Source organism: Grus americana, chromosome 9 (genome assembly GCF_028858705.1).
Source record: "Grus americana isolate bGruAme1 chromosome 9, bGruAme1.mat, whole genome shotgun sequence".
Taxonomy (NCBI): Eukaryota; Metazoa; Chordata; class Aves; order Gruiformes; family Gruidae; genus Grus; species Grus americana.
The window spans coordinates 26,892,281-26,909,766 of NC_072860.1; the positions used below are offsets into that span (position 1 = coordinate 26,892,281).

Below are 17,486 nucleotides of genomic sequence, written 5' to 3' on the forward strand. Positions count from 1 at the left end.
ATCCATTACTTTTTAAAAAAAAAGTGTTTGTTTTGTGGGGTTTTTTCCTCTTTTTTTTTTTTTTTTGTCTTTTAAGATCTCTCCTTAGAAAGCAAGGACTGTGTCTACTCTCTACACAAGGGCAGTGGGACTGACACTTTGCAGCTAGCTATGGGTCTGTCCCTGCGTTGGGTTCAAGGTCAGGTATCACTGTGACAAGTGGCTTGGGTTGCTTGCCCTCCTCTGTCCATGTGCCCATACCACCATGGCTTGGGTAATCAACCAGGTTTACTCAGCCCTTGAGCTGCACTTGCTGTCAACCCCAGATTCTGGAGGAGAGAGCCAACCATACCCTCCCCAAGAAGTTTTTCCACAATGTTATCTATTCACAATGTATTCACCCTGTCCTAGGTGGTTTGGCTAGACATCAACTAGAAACAGCCCATTTTGTGGGTGCTGAGGTTCATCATGTTCAGTTACCACCTCCTCAGTTGTTCAGACACTTCCCACCCAACCCACAGAGCTTTCTTCCATCAAACCCATCGGCGGCTGCCAACCAGACCACTCAGCTTAGCACAGAGGGAGCATGAAGAGACAACGCATCTCCTTCAAAACGCTTTTGGATACTGAGAAACGCATCCTTCATGGTCAGTCTTCAGCTTTGCTATTTGCTACATGGTGACTTTTTACACAGAACCAAACACAGAAAATGTTAAAAAACCATATATTCTGCCAACAAAAGTGTGTAACCATGAAGACGGTGCAATTATGGTAGCTAAAAGATCACCTTAGGTTAGAGAAGAAATCCAAAACATTCCCACACACATTCCTAATGACTTTGGATGTAAGAAATCAGTGCTGCAGGCTGTATAACTGCATCTGACAGCTGCAGATCAATTAATGATATCAGCAAATTAAAAAGAAAAAATAGCAAATGGAAACCCTGACATGTTTATAATGCCAGTCTTTCTCTTCCCAAGTATTCATAGCTCTTTACAAGATAGCTTCTCCTAAGGAATTAGGATGAGATCAAAGAAAGAAGAGAAAAATCCCAAAGCCCAAAACACAACAGAGAAACTTATGTCAAAAAGCATTTCCAGCATTTAATTTGAACATGACATATAAGAATATTGATTAAAATATTGTTCTGAGCCTTTAATACCATTATTTCTAGGAACTGTCCCCGACATCTGTACAAGCTCCATCTTAATCCAGTTACTGTGGGTGGATCCTCAAGGTGAACAACACTGATGCTGCTTTTCAAAAGAAAAAAAAAATACAACATGCTCCTTCCTCTGGCTGTGATAGCTGGACTTGGAGAAATGAAGGGCAGTGAAGACTACCCGAGTCATTTCAGCAGCCTCTGCCACCTGAATGCACAAGTGTACGGGAGGAGACGGCTCCATGCTGCGTGCATCAGTGGAGGAGCTTTATTGGAGTTGAGGTTCACTCCCTCCCCCAAGGTGAAGGAATTGGCCCTTGCATTAAGGATACTTAGGAGAAAATAAGACATTCTAATTCTGTCCATTTATCCGAGTTAGTTTTGTTGCATAGCAAGTATTAATATAAATAGCCCTGCAAAAGGCACTGCAATTCTGAATTAAAATATTCTTTATGTTGACAAGTAGAAGCCCATTTTTATTAAGCGACTCATTAAAAACAAGTTTCCTCCCTTGACCTACACTTTACAAAAACCAGCAGATTTAAATTATCATCAGAAACAACACCCAAGCGCGAGTTTAAACCAATGATTTATGCTTCACTTTCCATAGCCACAGTGATTAAGTTATGCCTGTCCGTGGGACTCCAGGGCCCTCCTCCTTGTGTTAAAACCTAGAGCTGCTCGCGCATGCTCTCCCAAGAGGCTGGGAGGGCTCTGCCCAGAACTAAATCCTGAATTTCACGTTATGCCTTTTATGAGAAATTGCGAATTCTCCTCTGAACCCTTAATCAAGTGAAAAGAGGAAAGGGAAAAACCACACACACACTCTTTTTAAAGCACAATTTTGTAGATAGTGTGTATATATGTAGAAATCCCATGTATTTAAAATTACATGTGGAAAGCAACTACTGAACAGTCATTCATTTTAGGGGAAATGCTAGCACCTCTTCCAGGTCCTTAATCCTGGTCGGATGAGAGAAGCAGTTGCTGCAGAGGAATTGGGATTTACATCAACCACACAGTAACGGGGTCGTCCTCTGCAGCACCGTGCTGTCCTCCTGGGGCAACGAACTGTGCAGATCCTTGCAAATACCACAAATCTCCGCTCCTCTCTCGCTGTAATTACACCATCAGTGCTTCCACCCAAGTGCACTTGTCCTCAGGTTGGAGGCTTTTAAACTCGTCACATGTTCGGCACCAGGATAATTATCAGCATATAGGCTCTTAGAGGAGCAAAGCCATTTTCATTATTTCAGTGGTGTTCCCTAGAAAAATCCCATTGTCTATGTTCATGCACCTGCACATCAGTCCACCCCATAGCCCTACAACTCCCAAATCCCTTGGCCAAATATTACGTGATGGACTTGTGTATCCAGCAAAGTCAGGGCGATTTGAGCGTGAGCCGAAAAGCCCACAAGCATCCTTCCAGCTGGAAACCAGCAGCGCTCTGAGGTACAGCCCATCTCCATCCTCTTTGAAACTAACCAAGTTCTAAAACACTTTCAATGGGAAAAAGGATTTCTCACATACGACAAAAACAAACCCAAGAACATTTATGGCCAGGACACCAAAAAGGTCTTCAGAGTAGATTTGAAAATAATTTTTCCTCCCCCCTTTCCCCCCCCCCATAATGAGGAAGGTGAACTTCATCTAACTAGAAATATCTTTATACAAATTAAGTTTTGTGCTAATTTGGGTTTCTCCACCAGGAAGCAGATGCATTCAGAAGACAGACGTAATTTATGAACTCCAGCAGCCGTCATTGCAAAGTGAAAAAAAATATGGATTTAAATAGTTTCAAGCATCATTTTGGCTGCATATGGCTTGCTTTCATTCTGGACTTGTGTGAATAAAATGGCTTAATGAAAATTAATGGGGAAAAACTGCTTTCATGGACAAGAGTCCCAAATGCAGGTAACTTTAATAGACCGTCACCTTCAGAGAAATTATTTATCAAGCTCTGTTCTCTTTAATGCTATGGAAAAAGGAAGATTCCCCTAAATTAATTGCTTTGCGGTTCTTGGATCAGATCAAATTTCCATTAATTACAATGCCAGCAGAAACCCCTCACTTCTGTTAGGTGGCATAACTGGTACTTTGTAAGAACAAGCGACAAACAGCTTTAGCATCACAATTCTGTAGAGACTATTTACGTATTTGGGCCCCATACTCAAATTATTATAACCAACATTAATTCCCAAAATGAATTCACAGTTTCTCACAACTCTAGAGACTGGGTTGTCATGGTGAATATTTATGAGGTTGATAAAACAACCTTATGGGGTGTGTGCTCATTCAGACGCATACGATGCGCAATAGGAAATGCTGGTTTTTCATACCAACTGGTCTGTTGAAAAGAAAGGTTTCCATACACCCAGCAGTTCCTGCTCTGTACCCTCTACGTGTCCACAGCAACAATTCACCACAGTTTCAGCTCTTGTTTTCTGGGCATTTCTGTCTTTCCCAGAAGCCACCCTACTTACTCACCCAGCTTCTTTCTATAGGCTTTTGCTGGAGGAGTGTCTTCCCTTCAGGGAGAATTAAATAAAAATATTCACAAGTAGCTGTATACCTCCCAGCAGTTAAATTCAGTAAGTGGGACAAGCACCATCAGAGGTGACAGTTGCTTGTACCGTGGCTTGTGGACTTGAAGGACCATGCCTTCAAGAGTTTGGCTGACTTTCCTTTACTTAATGTATGCTCAAGACAGCATCACTGCAATGAAGGAGGTTTTACTAATGGAGTTTCCCCAGCACACTAGTATAACTCCAAATATTAGCTCGATGTTTTTAATGGGAATTTTAATAATTTATGATTTGGATTACTAGAGCTGCCTTATCTAGGCCTCCCTGTTAATAAGTCTTAATGCTGAGCAAACTGACACTGAACAAGTCATCTAAACAATTTCATTCTTTATATTTACTGTTATAATTGCCAACAGGAAAAGCTCATTCATGTTCTTTGAATGTTCTACTGAGTGATTTCACTTATGTAAATTAACACTTTCGCATGAACCCAAAGTGTCTCACCTCTAAAAATCTGAACTTTACTTCCTACCTAGAGAAAGAGTCATGTTCTGGTTATGGAACTGGCTGTCTCAATTTTTTTTAATTTCTGTGAAATTGTCCTTAAAAAAAAAAAAAGTGATTGGCATGCATACAATATCCTTGGTTGAAAACTATTCTTTATTAATTTGGAGGAAAATTAATGCGCTCACCTTCACATTTTAAACATAATTCTAGCTGCATACATTATGGTTTAATAGCTTTATTTCTGACTCTTACTGGTTTCTTTTCCCTACATGAGATGCCCAAGTAACAAACACATTTCAGAACAGAAAATATACAGTTAAAAAAACCCGTCCCAGCTGAGAAGCTGTGAGGCTGGCCTGTTCACATGGTTGTGAAACACCACAGGAAGCTGCTCAAGCCCAGTTATCAGAACGGGAGACCCAAATGATTGCAAGGGGTAACTGCCTGTAAGCACACACCAAAGGAAGAGACATCGCCCAGTACCTCATTTTCAGTTGGGTACCTGCCAACTGGGGTCTGCCTTGGCCCTGTTAGGGGAAGAGGCCGCGAACGATTGATCCTGCTCGTGCCTTCCATTGCAATCACAACTATAAGTCATCTACCGTGTCCAGCCTCAGCCAGTTCTTTTCCAGACTGAAGAGCCCTTGCTTGTTCATCCACGTGCAGAGGCTCCTCTACAACTGCTTTTGCGTGCTGCCTTCCTTCCGAGTGTTTCCAGCTCTGCTCTGTCCTGTTGGGATGCAGGGGCACCACTGCATACAGCAACATCAGGATGACATCGGGACGTTCTTTGTTATTTTCCTAATAACGACTAGGATTGCATTTCCTTTTCTTACTCCTCCCAAGCATGGAGTTGACATTTTCATCAAGATATCTATTACAGTGCTAACGTCTCATTCCCTTGTGGTAACGATCAGCTCAGAGCCCATCATTTTATATGTGAAGTACTTATTCCCCCCCCCACATACACATCAATTTACATTCTCCATAGTGAACTTCATCCGCAAATGTAATGCCTGGTGACAGGCTCATAGAGCCACTCTTCACAACCATCCACCTTCGCTACCCCAATAACGTAGCATCCTCGGGAAACTTTTTCACTGCCCTAGTCACCTCTTTTTTCAGAAAGTCATCGAAGGACAAAAATTTCAGATAAAATAGGTAGCACATTGACTGGTGATTCGGCAGTAAATAAATCTCCAAATATCAGCAATTTTCAAAGCTTATTGCCACTGTATTGTCCAAAGATGAAACTTCAAAATGGTAACTATGTCTACTTATTGACCTAATCTGGAAATAAAAGTCCATTTCTCAGGACAGGCTTGCAGAGAAATCAGATTCTAGTAAGACATCTACATTTTTATGAACGTGGTTCAAAGGAAAAAAAAAATATCTTGTTTGTCACCTAGTGCCATTTCATACACTGATACTTTCTAATGGCAAGTTTACAACTCGATAATGATGCTTATTCTAATTCGGAATTCCAAAGGGAGAAAGGATATCTTGCTTCGTTATTCATCGACCTGAGCAGAGGTATCTGTTCCACTCGGCATTTGTCTAAGAGAAATGTTTTAATATTAACAGAAATGTAGACTTCAAAGACCTGGCAAAAATTATTTCTTAACCATCCAGACCTTAAATAGTAAACATATTTCACTTTTCTATATTCTACTTCAAGCCTGGTAGAAAAACAAACCCAAAACCTCCCACAACCTTACCTGTTTAAGAGTGAATTTGATTTTGCTTATGAAAATGGCAGTTCTGTACAGTGAGAAGATGGGAGCTATGTAAAGCAAGTGGAAAGGAAAACTACGAGCTAGCTCCCAGAGTCATAAGTCAAGATTCGAGACCGGTTTAAGCATGATGGGAAAATGCAGTCTGTCATTTATCACCAGATCTGTATCGGTGTGGTTGATCCACTATCGCAATAAAATTCCTACTGGTATTATCACGTAATATTGCAGGGTTATTTTTCTCCCCTCAGAGAGGGAAAAGGTCTGATAAGAAACATCCTGAAATTGTCTTTTGATTTTATGTCTAAGCACAACACATATTTATACTTCCTCTGTGCGTGCCTTTGTACCAAGCATATATCCATACGTGCACACACATCTGCACATGCAAGCCAAAAAGCTCACCAAAAAATTCTTTGTTCAGGTCTGAATTCTCTTCCCCCCACCTACACATGAATTATTCTTTTTCATGTTCCAATAAACTGTTCTAGAAACTTAAAAGGCTGTCTAAGGATTTGCATTTTTCCTATAGTTCTACCATCAAGAAACAGATTTGCACCAACAGATTAGCCCTGAAAGACAGAAAAGAACGACAACTATTTAAAAGCAAATTTAGAGCTTAATCTCGCAGCTTGCTCGAGGCAGAAGCTGAAGTGTCATCAGAAGTTTTTGGTATCTTGCAGTGTGAGTCTTCATTTTGGTCTTGATCTTTTATCCTGATTTATTAGACCAACAATGACTTTTTGTTTCACGTTCTTTCCAATACCCTGCTTTACTACTGTGGTTACTGAGAAAAGTGCAAGAATAATATTGTAATATTCTGAATATCCCCGGAGAAATGGAACCCAACCCCTCTGTGACCGCACGACTGCAGAGGTCTCTGCACGGTTCAGCTGGAGAGGGCCTGGCAAGAGGCACCACGGGTCTGGCGGAGACCTGGGGCGGAGGGAGGCACAGAGAGAAGCACCTTGGGCATGGTGGGGACAGGCTGAGGTTAGACATGGACTGAAGGCTCAACTACATGGTCATGGTGGAGGGTAAGTCATGCCCAAAAGGGGATACAGATGTAGTCATCTTCAGGCCTTGGAGAAACAAATTCACAGGCCACGTGGAAACATCTTTTTCTTCCCCCCTAGAGATACCTTCTTTTGTTCATTCCAACATGTCACCTTGGACAAGGGTGTCAAGGTTTAAATAATCTAAGACCCTACATTGCTAAGTCATGGTATGCTGTTCATGTTTACGCACGTGTTTATGCCGTATCAAATTGCAAGATGTTATAATAGAGCATTTTACTTATTAAAACAGAAAATTTACCAATTATTTGTCAACACACGCATTTGGAAATAATGTCAAGAGAGAAAGAAGTAGCTTAAGAAAGACTACTATTTGTACTGGAATTAACTTTCTAGCTATATAGGTGCATAATACCAAGAAAATCCAAGTGAAAATTTTGATGCATCTTGCATAAATCAGCATGCTTAGCAGACTAACCAGTACTAGCAGTAAAAAAAAAAATAAAAAAAAAATCTTCTGTGATCTTCAAGTAAATCCACCCATACAGACCTTATTTGAGGTGAGAGCAACAGGAGGGAGAGAAAAAACCCTCCAGGACAAAGCAAGTGTGTAAGCCCTCGTTTGGCAAGTGTAAGGCTTAGCACTCCTGCAGTGCTGAAAAGCACCTACTGAAAAGCTGCAGGTGATGGAGCTGTAGATATTTATGGGTTTAGACAACGTCAATCAGATAGAGCCACAGGGGTTTTGTTGGATTTGCTTTGCTTGATTAAAAAGAAAAAAAAAAAAAAAAGAAATCACTTGTCTTTCTGTTGCACATTGTGCTAAGACTGCTTCCCATTTCACCTCAGAGCTTCAAGTCTTAAAAAAAAAAAAAAAAAAAAAATAGCAAGGACAACAGACTCACTAGGGCTGATAAGACACTGAATCCTTTCTCAGAAGCCCTGAGCCAGCACGGGGCTCCAGCAGCTCCAGCCACCCCCAGCCTTCCCCATCCAGCCCAGTCTGCCACAGGGCTTCCTCCCACAGCCTTCCTCTATCAATGCTTTTTTTGTTTGTTTGTTTGGGCAGGATTCACCGAGACTTTGGAACGGCAGGGCTAGACGTCCTGTGGATTGACAGGGTTTGAGGGAGCCCCAGAACATCTCTTAAAATCACACCAGTCATGGCGTTAGTGCAGTCAGATTCCTCTCAGGGGTGCAGATCCCCAAGCCTCAGACACATGCATTAAATGTTCGCATCTAATTGTTAATGAGTTTTCAAGTAATAAGAAAATAAATAAGTATACATGTACTGATGCTTACTGGACAGTGGAAATAAGATTGTCTCCAGGGTGATTTTGTTTTGATTTTGCAGACTTGCTGCTCTAAAGGACAAGAGTGAGGATAAGTTAACCACAAACATTGTAGGCAGACTAAAATTGATCTTTTCTTCAAAAGTCTCTATGTCTTCCTAACCCTGCTCCTCAGCCGGCAACAGTTTTATCCAGCTCTGTTGAGCTGACCCAGAGCTGGCAGGAAAGCTCATTCAACATCTCATAAAATTTTTGTAGCTTGTAATTTCTGTGGCTCCACCATCCTGAAAAGCTTGAAAAGCTCTTCCTCCTCAAAGCTTTTCTACCCGGACACACAACTCCCAGCCTCAACACTTCTATTTCTACAATATTGAATAAGTGAAACCTGCCAAGGGACCACTCATATATATATATATATATATATATATATGTGAAAAAAAACTATACATATGAAAAAACCCCACCCAACCCTGACTTTGTGGGAGTGCCTAGTCTGGCAAGACTATAACTACTTGACATTTTTAAACAGGTTACAGCTTTCCCTAGGAGATAAAACTGCACTTGCTGCTCCTCAGCTGAGAGCCTAATAGCAAATAATCCCAGCTGAGACATACCAGTGAAGTTTGATTCTGCAATCACGGAGCAAAAAGCCTGTCCTTCAGACCTGCTGGCTTTCTGCAGCATCCTGTCTTGGTCCACTGAATTTTCTTGCTGTGAAATCTAAAGGTGACTTCATGAACCGCAGTATCTTCAGCTAATAATGACCACATTATACAATATTGGCTTGATTTGGTTTGTTAATTCTGCTCTCCTCATTTGAGATTTGTGACTGCATTGTTGCAGACTAAAAGTGCAGATAGGGCCTTTTCATACTCCCAGTTTCCTGAAAACATACATTCTTAGGAAGCTTTTTTTTTTTCCCCCCAAGAGGACAGGAAATTAAGGCCCTATCTCCCAAACATCACAAGATCAGATGAAAAAGAGGGGGGCAGGCGGAATCAAATCACAGTGTTCACAAACAAAAGAACTACACGTACTGAGCAGCCCCAGATGGTGTCAGCAGGGAAAGGTGAAACCAGTCCATTCATTTTAATACTGAGGTTTGTCACCATTTCGAGGATGTGGATTTGGATCTAACCCCTAAGTCCCATTAAGATCCTGAGCGATGGCATGGGAGCTGCTCTGGGAATAAAACTGCCCTGGGCCACTCTCGATGCACTGGCTAGAGCTGCTGGTGGACATTGAAGCCTCCCCTCACCATCACCTCTGAGCCACACCATCACTCTGAGCAACGTTTTCTCTGACGGAAAGCAGAGGATTACGGTGGACATACTCCCTGAGCAGTGACCAAGGCAAAGACAAAAAAACATGCCCCTACTTTAATATATTCTTGTAACTACTTCCCACCTCTTTCACTACGTGATGGGGATCAGCAGAAAGACACCTGAGGATCATTAGTAAATCAGGCAGGCAGAACACGTAGTCTCCATTTCCACTAATAAGCCCATTAATTTGTGCTCTAAGTGAAGCCTGGCTGGTCAATGAGAAGAGAGACTGAAGCTTTTCACACAGTGTGCAAAGCTGGATAGCCCAGAGGACATTTATGTGGGTTTACTTTGAAATATCCTGTGCAGCTGGGACCGTCATTTCGTTTGCTGGGCAAGATGCAATACTATTATCACAGTGTGCAAGCTGAGGCTGTAATTTGAGGTTTTGGACTGCTAAAAAAATAAAAAAATAACAAAAGACACCCCCACCCAAATCCACACCACTCTTCACTCAGTGAAAACCCCAAGGGGTAGTATCACCGGTGCTGGCTCTTTCTTAGCTATATTAGAAAAATACTAACACAATGTTGTTATGGAGCTCCATATCCACCCTTTCTCCAAACTAAACAAAAATGCTGCAGTAATTCTTCCAAGTAAAAGAAAACCTAAATACTTAGTGACAAGAAACCCCCTTTCCTCGCTGTCCAGAATCACCGCACAGGTCTGTGCCATGAAGGATGCGGTAGCCTCTATGTTGGGTTCCCAAGAGCAAAAATGAGTATGACTAAACTCACAAGCATCAAACGGCAAAAAGAGCACAGCAAGAAACGTTGCTTTTAAATGTCTGCGTTTTTCCTCCATCTAAGTGGCAGAAAGGACAAAATCTCAATTCACCAGAAGTTTGAAATTTTCTGTCATCAAAAAGCAAGATAAAGCCCTTAGGTTCACACATGAAAGAACCTGCCTGATTATCTCTTCTTTTCAAGGTGCTTTTACAGTGCCTTCAGTTTTTAAAGTTAGCCCATTACACCAAAGACCATTCACAGCTGAGCCTAAATGTGCAACATCCCATTTTTGCCAAGTTTAATACTACAAGAATGTAAGAAATACCACTATCATAACACGGAACCACTGCCAAGCTACAATAAGGTCACAGAAGTGAACTTTATTGACTGAAAAGCTGAAGAAAAGGTCAAACAGTCACAAAGGGTCACATCCCTACAGATTCAGTTTGTGTGTGTGAGTATGGTGGGGTGAGGGTGGAAGCTATCGTGAAATGTTATATAAATGTTAAGTTGAAGATGCTGCCTTAATGCTATGGTTGTATCTCTGGGAACTGCAGTATTAACAGGATATATCTGTCAAAATCTGGAGATTCGGGTTTAAAAAAAAGCAAATGTTGGCACTGGGTGTTCATCTGCTTCATTTATCATGGATTGCTGAAAGCAGTAAAGGTCAAATCACTACTTCTACAGAAAACTCCTTACAAGAGGATAAACTTTGGCCACGGGAAGGAAAGGAAAGGTCAGATCAATAATACTATGTAATCTCTCAGAGCCAGCCCACACATCATTTGGAAGATTGCAAAGATCGTTTTGTTGCTGGGGCAGTTTTGGCCATACCAGCGGGTACCGGCCACGCGAAGGAAAACCAGCCCTTCCAGCCCCTGTGCTGGGCTCTCTGGTGTCAAAGGGAGGTACGGGCTGGGTGAATTTTAAGCAAATAGTTCTCCAGAAGACTCTTTTGTAAAGCATGACAAGCTTTACCACAAAACATAAGCCCTAAACTTAGGACTTAAGCCTAGAAGTATCAAGTGGCCCTCAAAGGCAAGGGTGTTCTCTGGTTGGTTGAGCACTCCCTTGCTGGGCAGATCATTTCTATAGGCAAAGGAAGCCAACACCCAAAATGCAAAAGCACTGTGACCCCAAGGCACTGCAATCCCAACCCAAGAAGCTTCTGCTGAGACCCAAGCCTCACTAGCACCTTCTCCCACTGGGGAAGGGAGTGGGGAGATGCCTCCAGCCCAGGAGCATCTCCTGAGCAGCCAGGAACAACCAAAAAGCCAAAATGTTCTTAAGATGCTCCCTTACACGGGGACCTGTGGTTTCTTAAGAGGTGAATAAGAATTGCTGTGCTCCCCTGAGTGCAGCCAAGCTCATCTCTGCACCAAAAATAGCCAACTACAACCGGGATGAAGTATTTTTGTAAATTTGCTTAGTGATTAAAAAACCATTTTAAGGGCAAACTACCAAAAGGAAGCCTTGGTCTCATCAGTCAAGGTTCCAAGCAAAATTGGTATGAATTCTTTGTAATTTATTGCTTTCATAACAGAATGCGAGGAGCTATACAAACATTTGAATCTCTATTATAAACATTATACCCAGAAGTTTTCCTGTTGGGTCCTTAGAGGAAAGGGAAGGTATTTTATAAGGTATTAAGAAGAGTTTTTCTTCCCTACTCAGGAAACCCAAACCCTCTAACAAAAAAAAAGAGGTGTTACTCAGATCATTTGTTTCAGACTAATCCCCCATACTACAGGATAACAAGAACTACTGCTCATTACAATACTACGTGATACTGGGAAACACTTGTGCTCCTGCAGAAGGATTGACCACCGGGAAAGAGCTACCAAGAGAGGGAAGCACATTGTTACAAACACAGAGAACTTAATTATCACTAAATTTAGCACAGGGGCAGTAAAAGCTATTGAGAAAGTAAATGGATTTCTATTTAAATCTTATGTTTTCCCTTTCTAATTTCACCAGAGAAGCAGCACAATACATTTAATCAATACTTATTGTATCTACAGTAGAGTCATTACTTTTCTTGCCATCGCACATTAGGTTGTTGCGCATTTTCAGAACTTGAATATCAGTAGCATGGGCTTTGTGAGACCCCTTGGAGTGGCAGCCCTGTCTACAGTGCAGATGGAGGAGCTTTGTTCTGGGCCTGATTCTTCTCATGGGTAGAACAAGATTTTCTACTATTATCCCATCAGACCCTTTTATTTAAATATTATAAGGTTTGAAAATATATTCAAAGCACATTTGAGACCATCGCCTGGCTAGAATCCAGAGACCGACCCAGCTGGAAGAACAGGCTGCTCTTTCTTACACCAAAGCACCAAGCCATCCGTTCATAGCAGTTTCATATAACGAAATTTTAAGGACATAAAGCAGTTTTGATTGCTTAGTCTCATTTGCTGTTTGACACAGCACAGGGAATTCCCCCTATCCTTTCCAGCACTGAAGAACGTAACTCCTGGCTGAGCAAAGACACCTCTGGTAGGTACCAAACCTTAACGGGGGCACTTCAAGAAAAAGAGGACCCACCACACCCATAGGCAAATGGCTCTGGTCACTGATTATCCTTACAGCTGTCATTATCTTGGCCCCATTTTCTACTTGCATTCGTCTCTTCCTGGCAGCTGAGATATAAGGGCTGTCCAGGAGTGCAGAGAGCAGAGGGTGCTGAGCTGGGCTCGTGTAGCCTGCAAAGGGGGTGTGCTGCAGCTACTCCTCCCAGGTGAAGTTTTCTAAAGGATCCTAGGGGCATCGAGCATAGGCATAGCCATCCTTCCTCTAGGACTGCCTGTGAAGACTACAGATTCTTCTCTGTGAAGAAAGTTGGTTGGTTTTTTATTTTTCAAAAAAACCCAACAAACCCACAAAAAAAAACCCCCAAAAACCACTCCCACAGAAAACCCCTAAACAAAACCAAAAAACTTCATCACACACACACAAAAACCCCAACCCCAAAATCCCCAATAAGGGTGGAGGAAGTGGTGAACAGAATGCGTGCCCTGTGCTGCATGCAACAGTCCCGGCGGCGAAGAGCAGCCCTAGGACGGGATCCGGGAGGAAACACCATACTGTAAGAACATGAACTATGGTGGCAACTAATTAGCAGTGGAGAATACTGCTGCCGGTCTTTTTAAAGGATCAAAGATGATGAACCAGAGAATCTAAGCTTGAATTACTACCCAGAGTTTGGACTCTGCCACCAGCATCAATTTATCCCTCTAGTCCTTTCCTGCGTGACTCCCGCTGACCAGTTACGTTTTGCCCCAGCTCTTTGAGAAGGTCTGAGTGACTCGCAGCACGGGGTGATGAGTTTCCTCACTCATTATCCCCACCACAACAGGCTTTACTGACACTCCTTTCAAAGCTTGCCTCAAAAGAGAGACCAACTTTGCCAGTCCATTAGCTCGGCAATGTACAACCTAATCCTCAAAGAAATGAGTGTACGCAGCGAAAAGCGAGGCTGCTAAAACATCAAGCTGCAAAGGCTCTCCTCCTCAGAACTCTGTAATCTTCAATTTAACCAGCATTATTGTCTCAAAAAATGATGCTGCTCCTTCACTGTCCAGCAGCCCGCCCTCCCAAGCTATTAATACCGACTTTTCAGTCCAAGGTAAAAGCTCGGTGTCTCGCAATATTGCTGACCCATTTCATTAAAGAGCAGTTTAATAAACAGTAATGGAAAGAGGCAAGGCACTCGGAGCTGCTTTGCAAGTTATGAGAATGGTAAGCAAAAAATAGCACTGTGAAGCGTTTATCCCTTCATCTCACAAATAATTAGAAATACATGAGATCGCGTTACGCTTTTTAAATAGGCTATAGTAATGGCTTGTGGGAATACAATTCAATGACAATAGTTTATCATGGTAAGTCAGCTCTGTAGGGTTACAGTGTGCCAAGTCTAAATGGGAACCATTTGTTTCCCTTCTGCATTGCAGCAGAAGCTGGCGTACTTTTTATGGGAGCATCATTGACAGTCTCCAACTGTTATTTTTTTAAATTAAACGCTGTGCCTACCGAGTTAATAGGCGTGCAGTCAGTAAGGTTTCTCTCTAAGTTCCTGTAATAGCGCACACAATACTTTGTAGTAACAGATAATAAAATTTGACAAAGCATTCTGTAATTACTGCTCTGCTTTATAGAATATTACTAATACACGTACTGTGCCACACTTGTAATGAATGACACATCACTGAGAGCCTGCTGCTTCCTTAAACTGAAGGCACACAAAAGTGGCTGAGCTGAAACGTGTAAGCGGGTCTGTTGAAAAGCCAAGAGGCTTTACTATTCGTGTGTGTATGAAGAACACCACTCTGCCTTTGTAGGTACTCCGACAAGTCCCTGTCCCCCGCAAACATTGATTTCTGTAACGTGCTCTGCAGAGGTCTTGTCTTGGGAGCAGAAGGTGAGGCGATACCTGCGCGTAAAGGAACGCATTGCCTAGAAAGCACGTGTCATTAGGTGATGCAACTCCCAGACGCACGCTCCTCCGGCTCACGGGAGCTCTCTCTTTGGGAGCGAAGAAACCAGACATGTCTGCTCTGACCTAAAAGACGGCTAACACACTGTAGCCTTTTACCGCTCTAATTCTCATTTACTGCAAGAAACGTTACACGGTAGGATGGCTGCAGAACCTATCCCTCTGCCCACACATTTTTAAGCCAGATCTCATCCACTCTGCACCTACCCTTACACTGCTGCCCGGCCCGTGCACGCCTGCAGCTCTGGATAGACCACACTTCCCTCCTGCACCTTCTTCACGTCCTAACCAGCGTTTATCTGGTTCTGATAACAAGGAAGCCTTCAAACTCCAAAGCAGCTTTAGACAATTGTTTCAGTCCTACTAAATTAAACTGGCTATTACAGAAGAATAGCTTTACCACTGGACTGTAGCGGGTGAATAAATTTTCCCAGAGCAGGTTGGTTTTATTCCATCAGCCCTTCTCCCTTTTCAATGATACTCTGTCCCTCACGTTGCCCCGACAGATTTTTGTATGCATAACTTTTTCCAGATGGCAGATTCAGTGCAGACAGTAATTTACATAATTTAAATCTGCTTACTAGCATAAATTATATCACAACACACGGCGGGTTTTTCTTTCAGCTCCCTGTGCTGCTCGCACTGAGGTCTCGGCGGTGCCCGTGCACGGTGATGGATCACAGGTGGCCCTGGAGAGCGGCGCTGGGCTGCGGGCTCAGCGATTGCCCAGGGCAGCTCCGCAGGTGGAGGAGCTGAATCAGAAAAAGATTTCTTCACAGCCATAATTCATATCCGAGCGTGCTCCAAACAGCAACATTACTGTATGAAAGTGAACTCCATTAGCAGGCTTAGCTGGACGGCTACTCCACTGCGAGAAGGTCAAGGAGAGCTGCTGATTACACGTTTGGATTTTCTCGCAAGGAAAAGATACAAACGAGGTTGTGTTCCAAGCAGGCTGAAACAAATACAGCATCAGTCATTTTCTTCTTCCTTACCATCCCTACACAAAGTGCGTGTTCAATTCTTTATTATTTAAAGAAAACAGCTTTAATTTTTAGCTCAATTTGTTAACTTCCAAGAAAATTTCATATACTTCCCTGTAAATATTTTGTCAGTGAAACCTATTTATACTGAGTTTTGATTAGTGCATCGGTCTTTATTTGGCAAACCGTATTACTGCAGCTCAAAATAAACACTAAGGAAAAAAAAAATCTCAGGATCTTCAGGAGATCATCACAAACCCGTTCCAGATGGGGTTTGAAGGGGGAACTGTACCAACGCATTTGTTCAGACTTGTACAATGCACCTGTACGTACACACACGGGCACAGATATGGAAACATCCACGTGATCAGCAAGTCAACACGATGAGAAAATCCTGGAGTCTTCTCATCCCTCCCTGTGCCTCTCTGCCACACAATGCCTTACAGAACGGCTCGAAAGCAGAATAAGTAACACCAGAGCTACGTTCTGCTGAGCAGTAAAGAGGACTGGCTCCAAGAAATCCCAGTTGCTGACTCTCCAAGAAATTGTGGACAAAGGCAATGCAATTATTCCTACTGAGCCTAAAATGGGCAGAAAGGAAGCACTAAACACATAATTTCAGACTTTCAATAAGAGCAACTTGAGCCACACAGAAGTGATATTAAACCAACGCAGAGCAAGGTGGCTATGCTCTCACATCAGTCTGCTTTACTTAAACCGCGGGTAGGTAAGAGTAGGAAACGATTGCCAGTAGCAGAGGCAGGTCTGTTCATAAGAAAATACAAATATCCAGGTTTCTACTGGTTTTACAAGGGAAGACTTCCGTATCATATGGTAGTCCCTACAAAAATTTTTTTATATATATGGATATATAAGAATTTCTTATCTTCCTTGCAAATTGATACACAAACTACTAAGAGCACACTGTTGGAAGAGCAAGGATAGAAAGTTACGCTGACCACCAAAATCTGCCAGGTGCAATGCTTTCTTGGCCCAGTGACCTCTGCCAACGAGGTGCAAAATAGATTGGGAGTAGCAGAGATATCACTCCCCTCCCTGCCTGGAAACCTGGGATGACTAAAAAGGTCTTAGAACATACATGTATAGCACACAAATTGATGTCACGCTAAATGTCAGCATTTAAGTTGCCAGAATTAAATGCCAAATTAATTGCCAAAATTAACGTACCCTAACCCAAACACTCAGCCCTCTCATGCATTCCCGGTACTTTTTCTATGAAACTCAACTTTACCCCACCTCTACCCTATTCCATAGGATGAAGTCTGTCAAAGTTAAAACTATACCACAGAAAGCTGGTTTATTCTATAAGTCATATTCTATTCCACACAGCTTGCTTTCCCCTCGTTGTTTGGGGAGGGAACCAACACCTTTGCACATACATTTCAAACCTCGGTCCAAATCGCTACTTTTTTTCTGGCCTTTCGTATATGCTCATCGCAGTATCATCAGGGCATTTCATTATCCAGCCTGGGGAAGCAGTGGAAGCAATTTCCACTTCACAGAGTGGAATCAGAGGTGCAGAGAGACCAAGAGCAAAGCTTTTCCTTCATTTCGGGTACACAGTCTGGAGCAGGGAGCAGGGGGCAAGAACTGGGGAATACTTCGATATACTTACAGATTTCAGATACGAGTGACTGCTCAGACCCCAAAGTCATTCATTAACTGAGCATCCAGAAGAGCAAAGATTACACTGGGATCTCCAAAACATGACCCGAGTGAC

General features: G+C 42.5%; 1 protein-coding gene across 2 annotated transcripts in view; it reads right to left on the bottom strand.

The window, feature by feature from the left end:
* The window catches only part of SCHIP1 (schwannomin interacting protein 1), a 183,299-nt gene that overhangs the window by 151,226 nt on the left and 14,587 nt on the right, over nt 1-17,486 (bottom strand). The window contains exon 1 of one of the 2 annotated variants that reach the window (XM_054835281.1): nt 15,344-15,364. The exons of the other annotated variant lie outside the window; for it this stretch is intronic. Coding sequence (XP_054691256.1) covers nt 15,344-15,349 — 6 coding nt within the window. The 5' untranslated portion in view covers nt 15,350-15,364. Of the gene's footprint in view, nt 1-15,343; nt 15,365-17,486 lie in introns of those variants that run through there. 2 annotated transcript variants of the gene reach the window in all.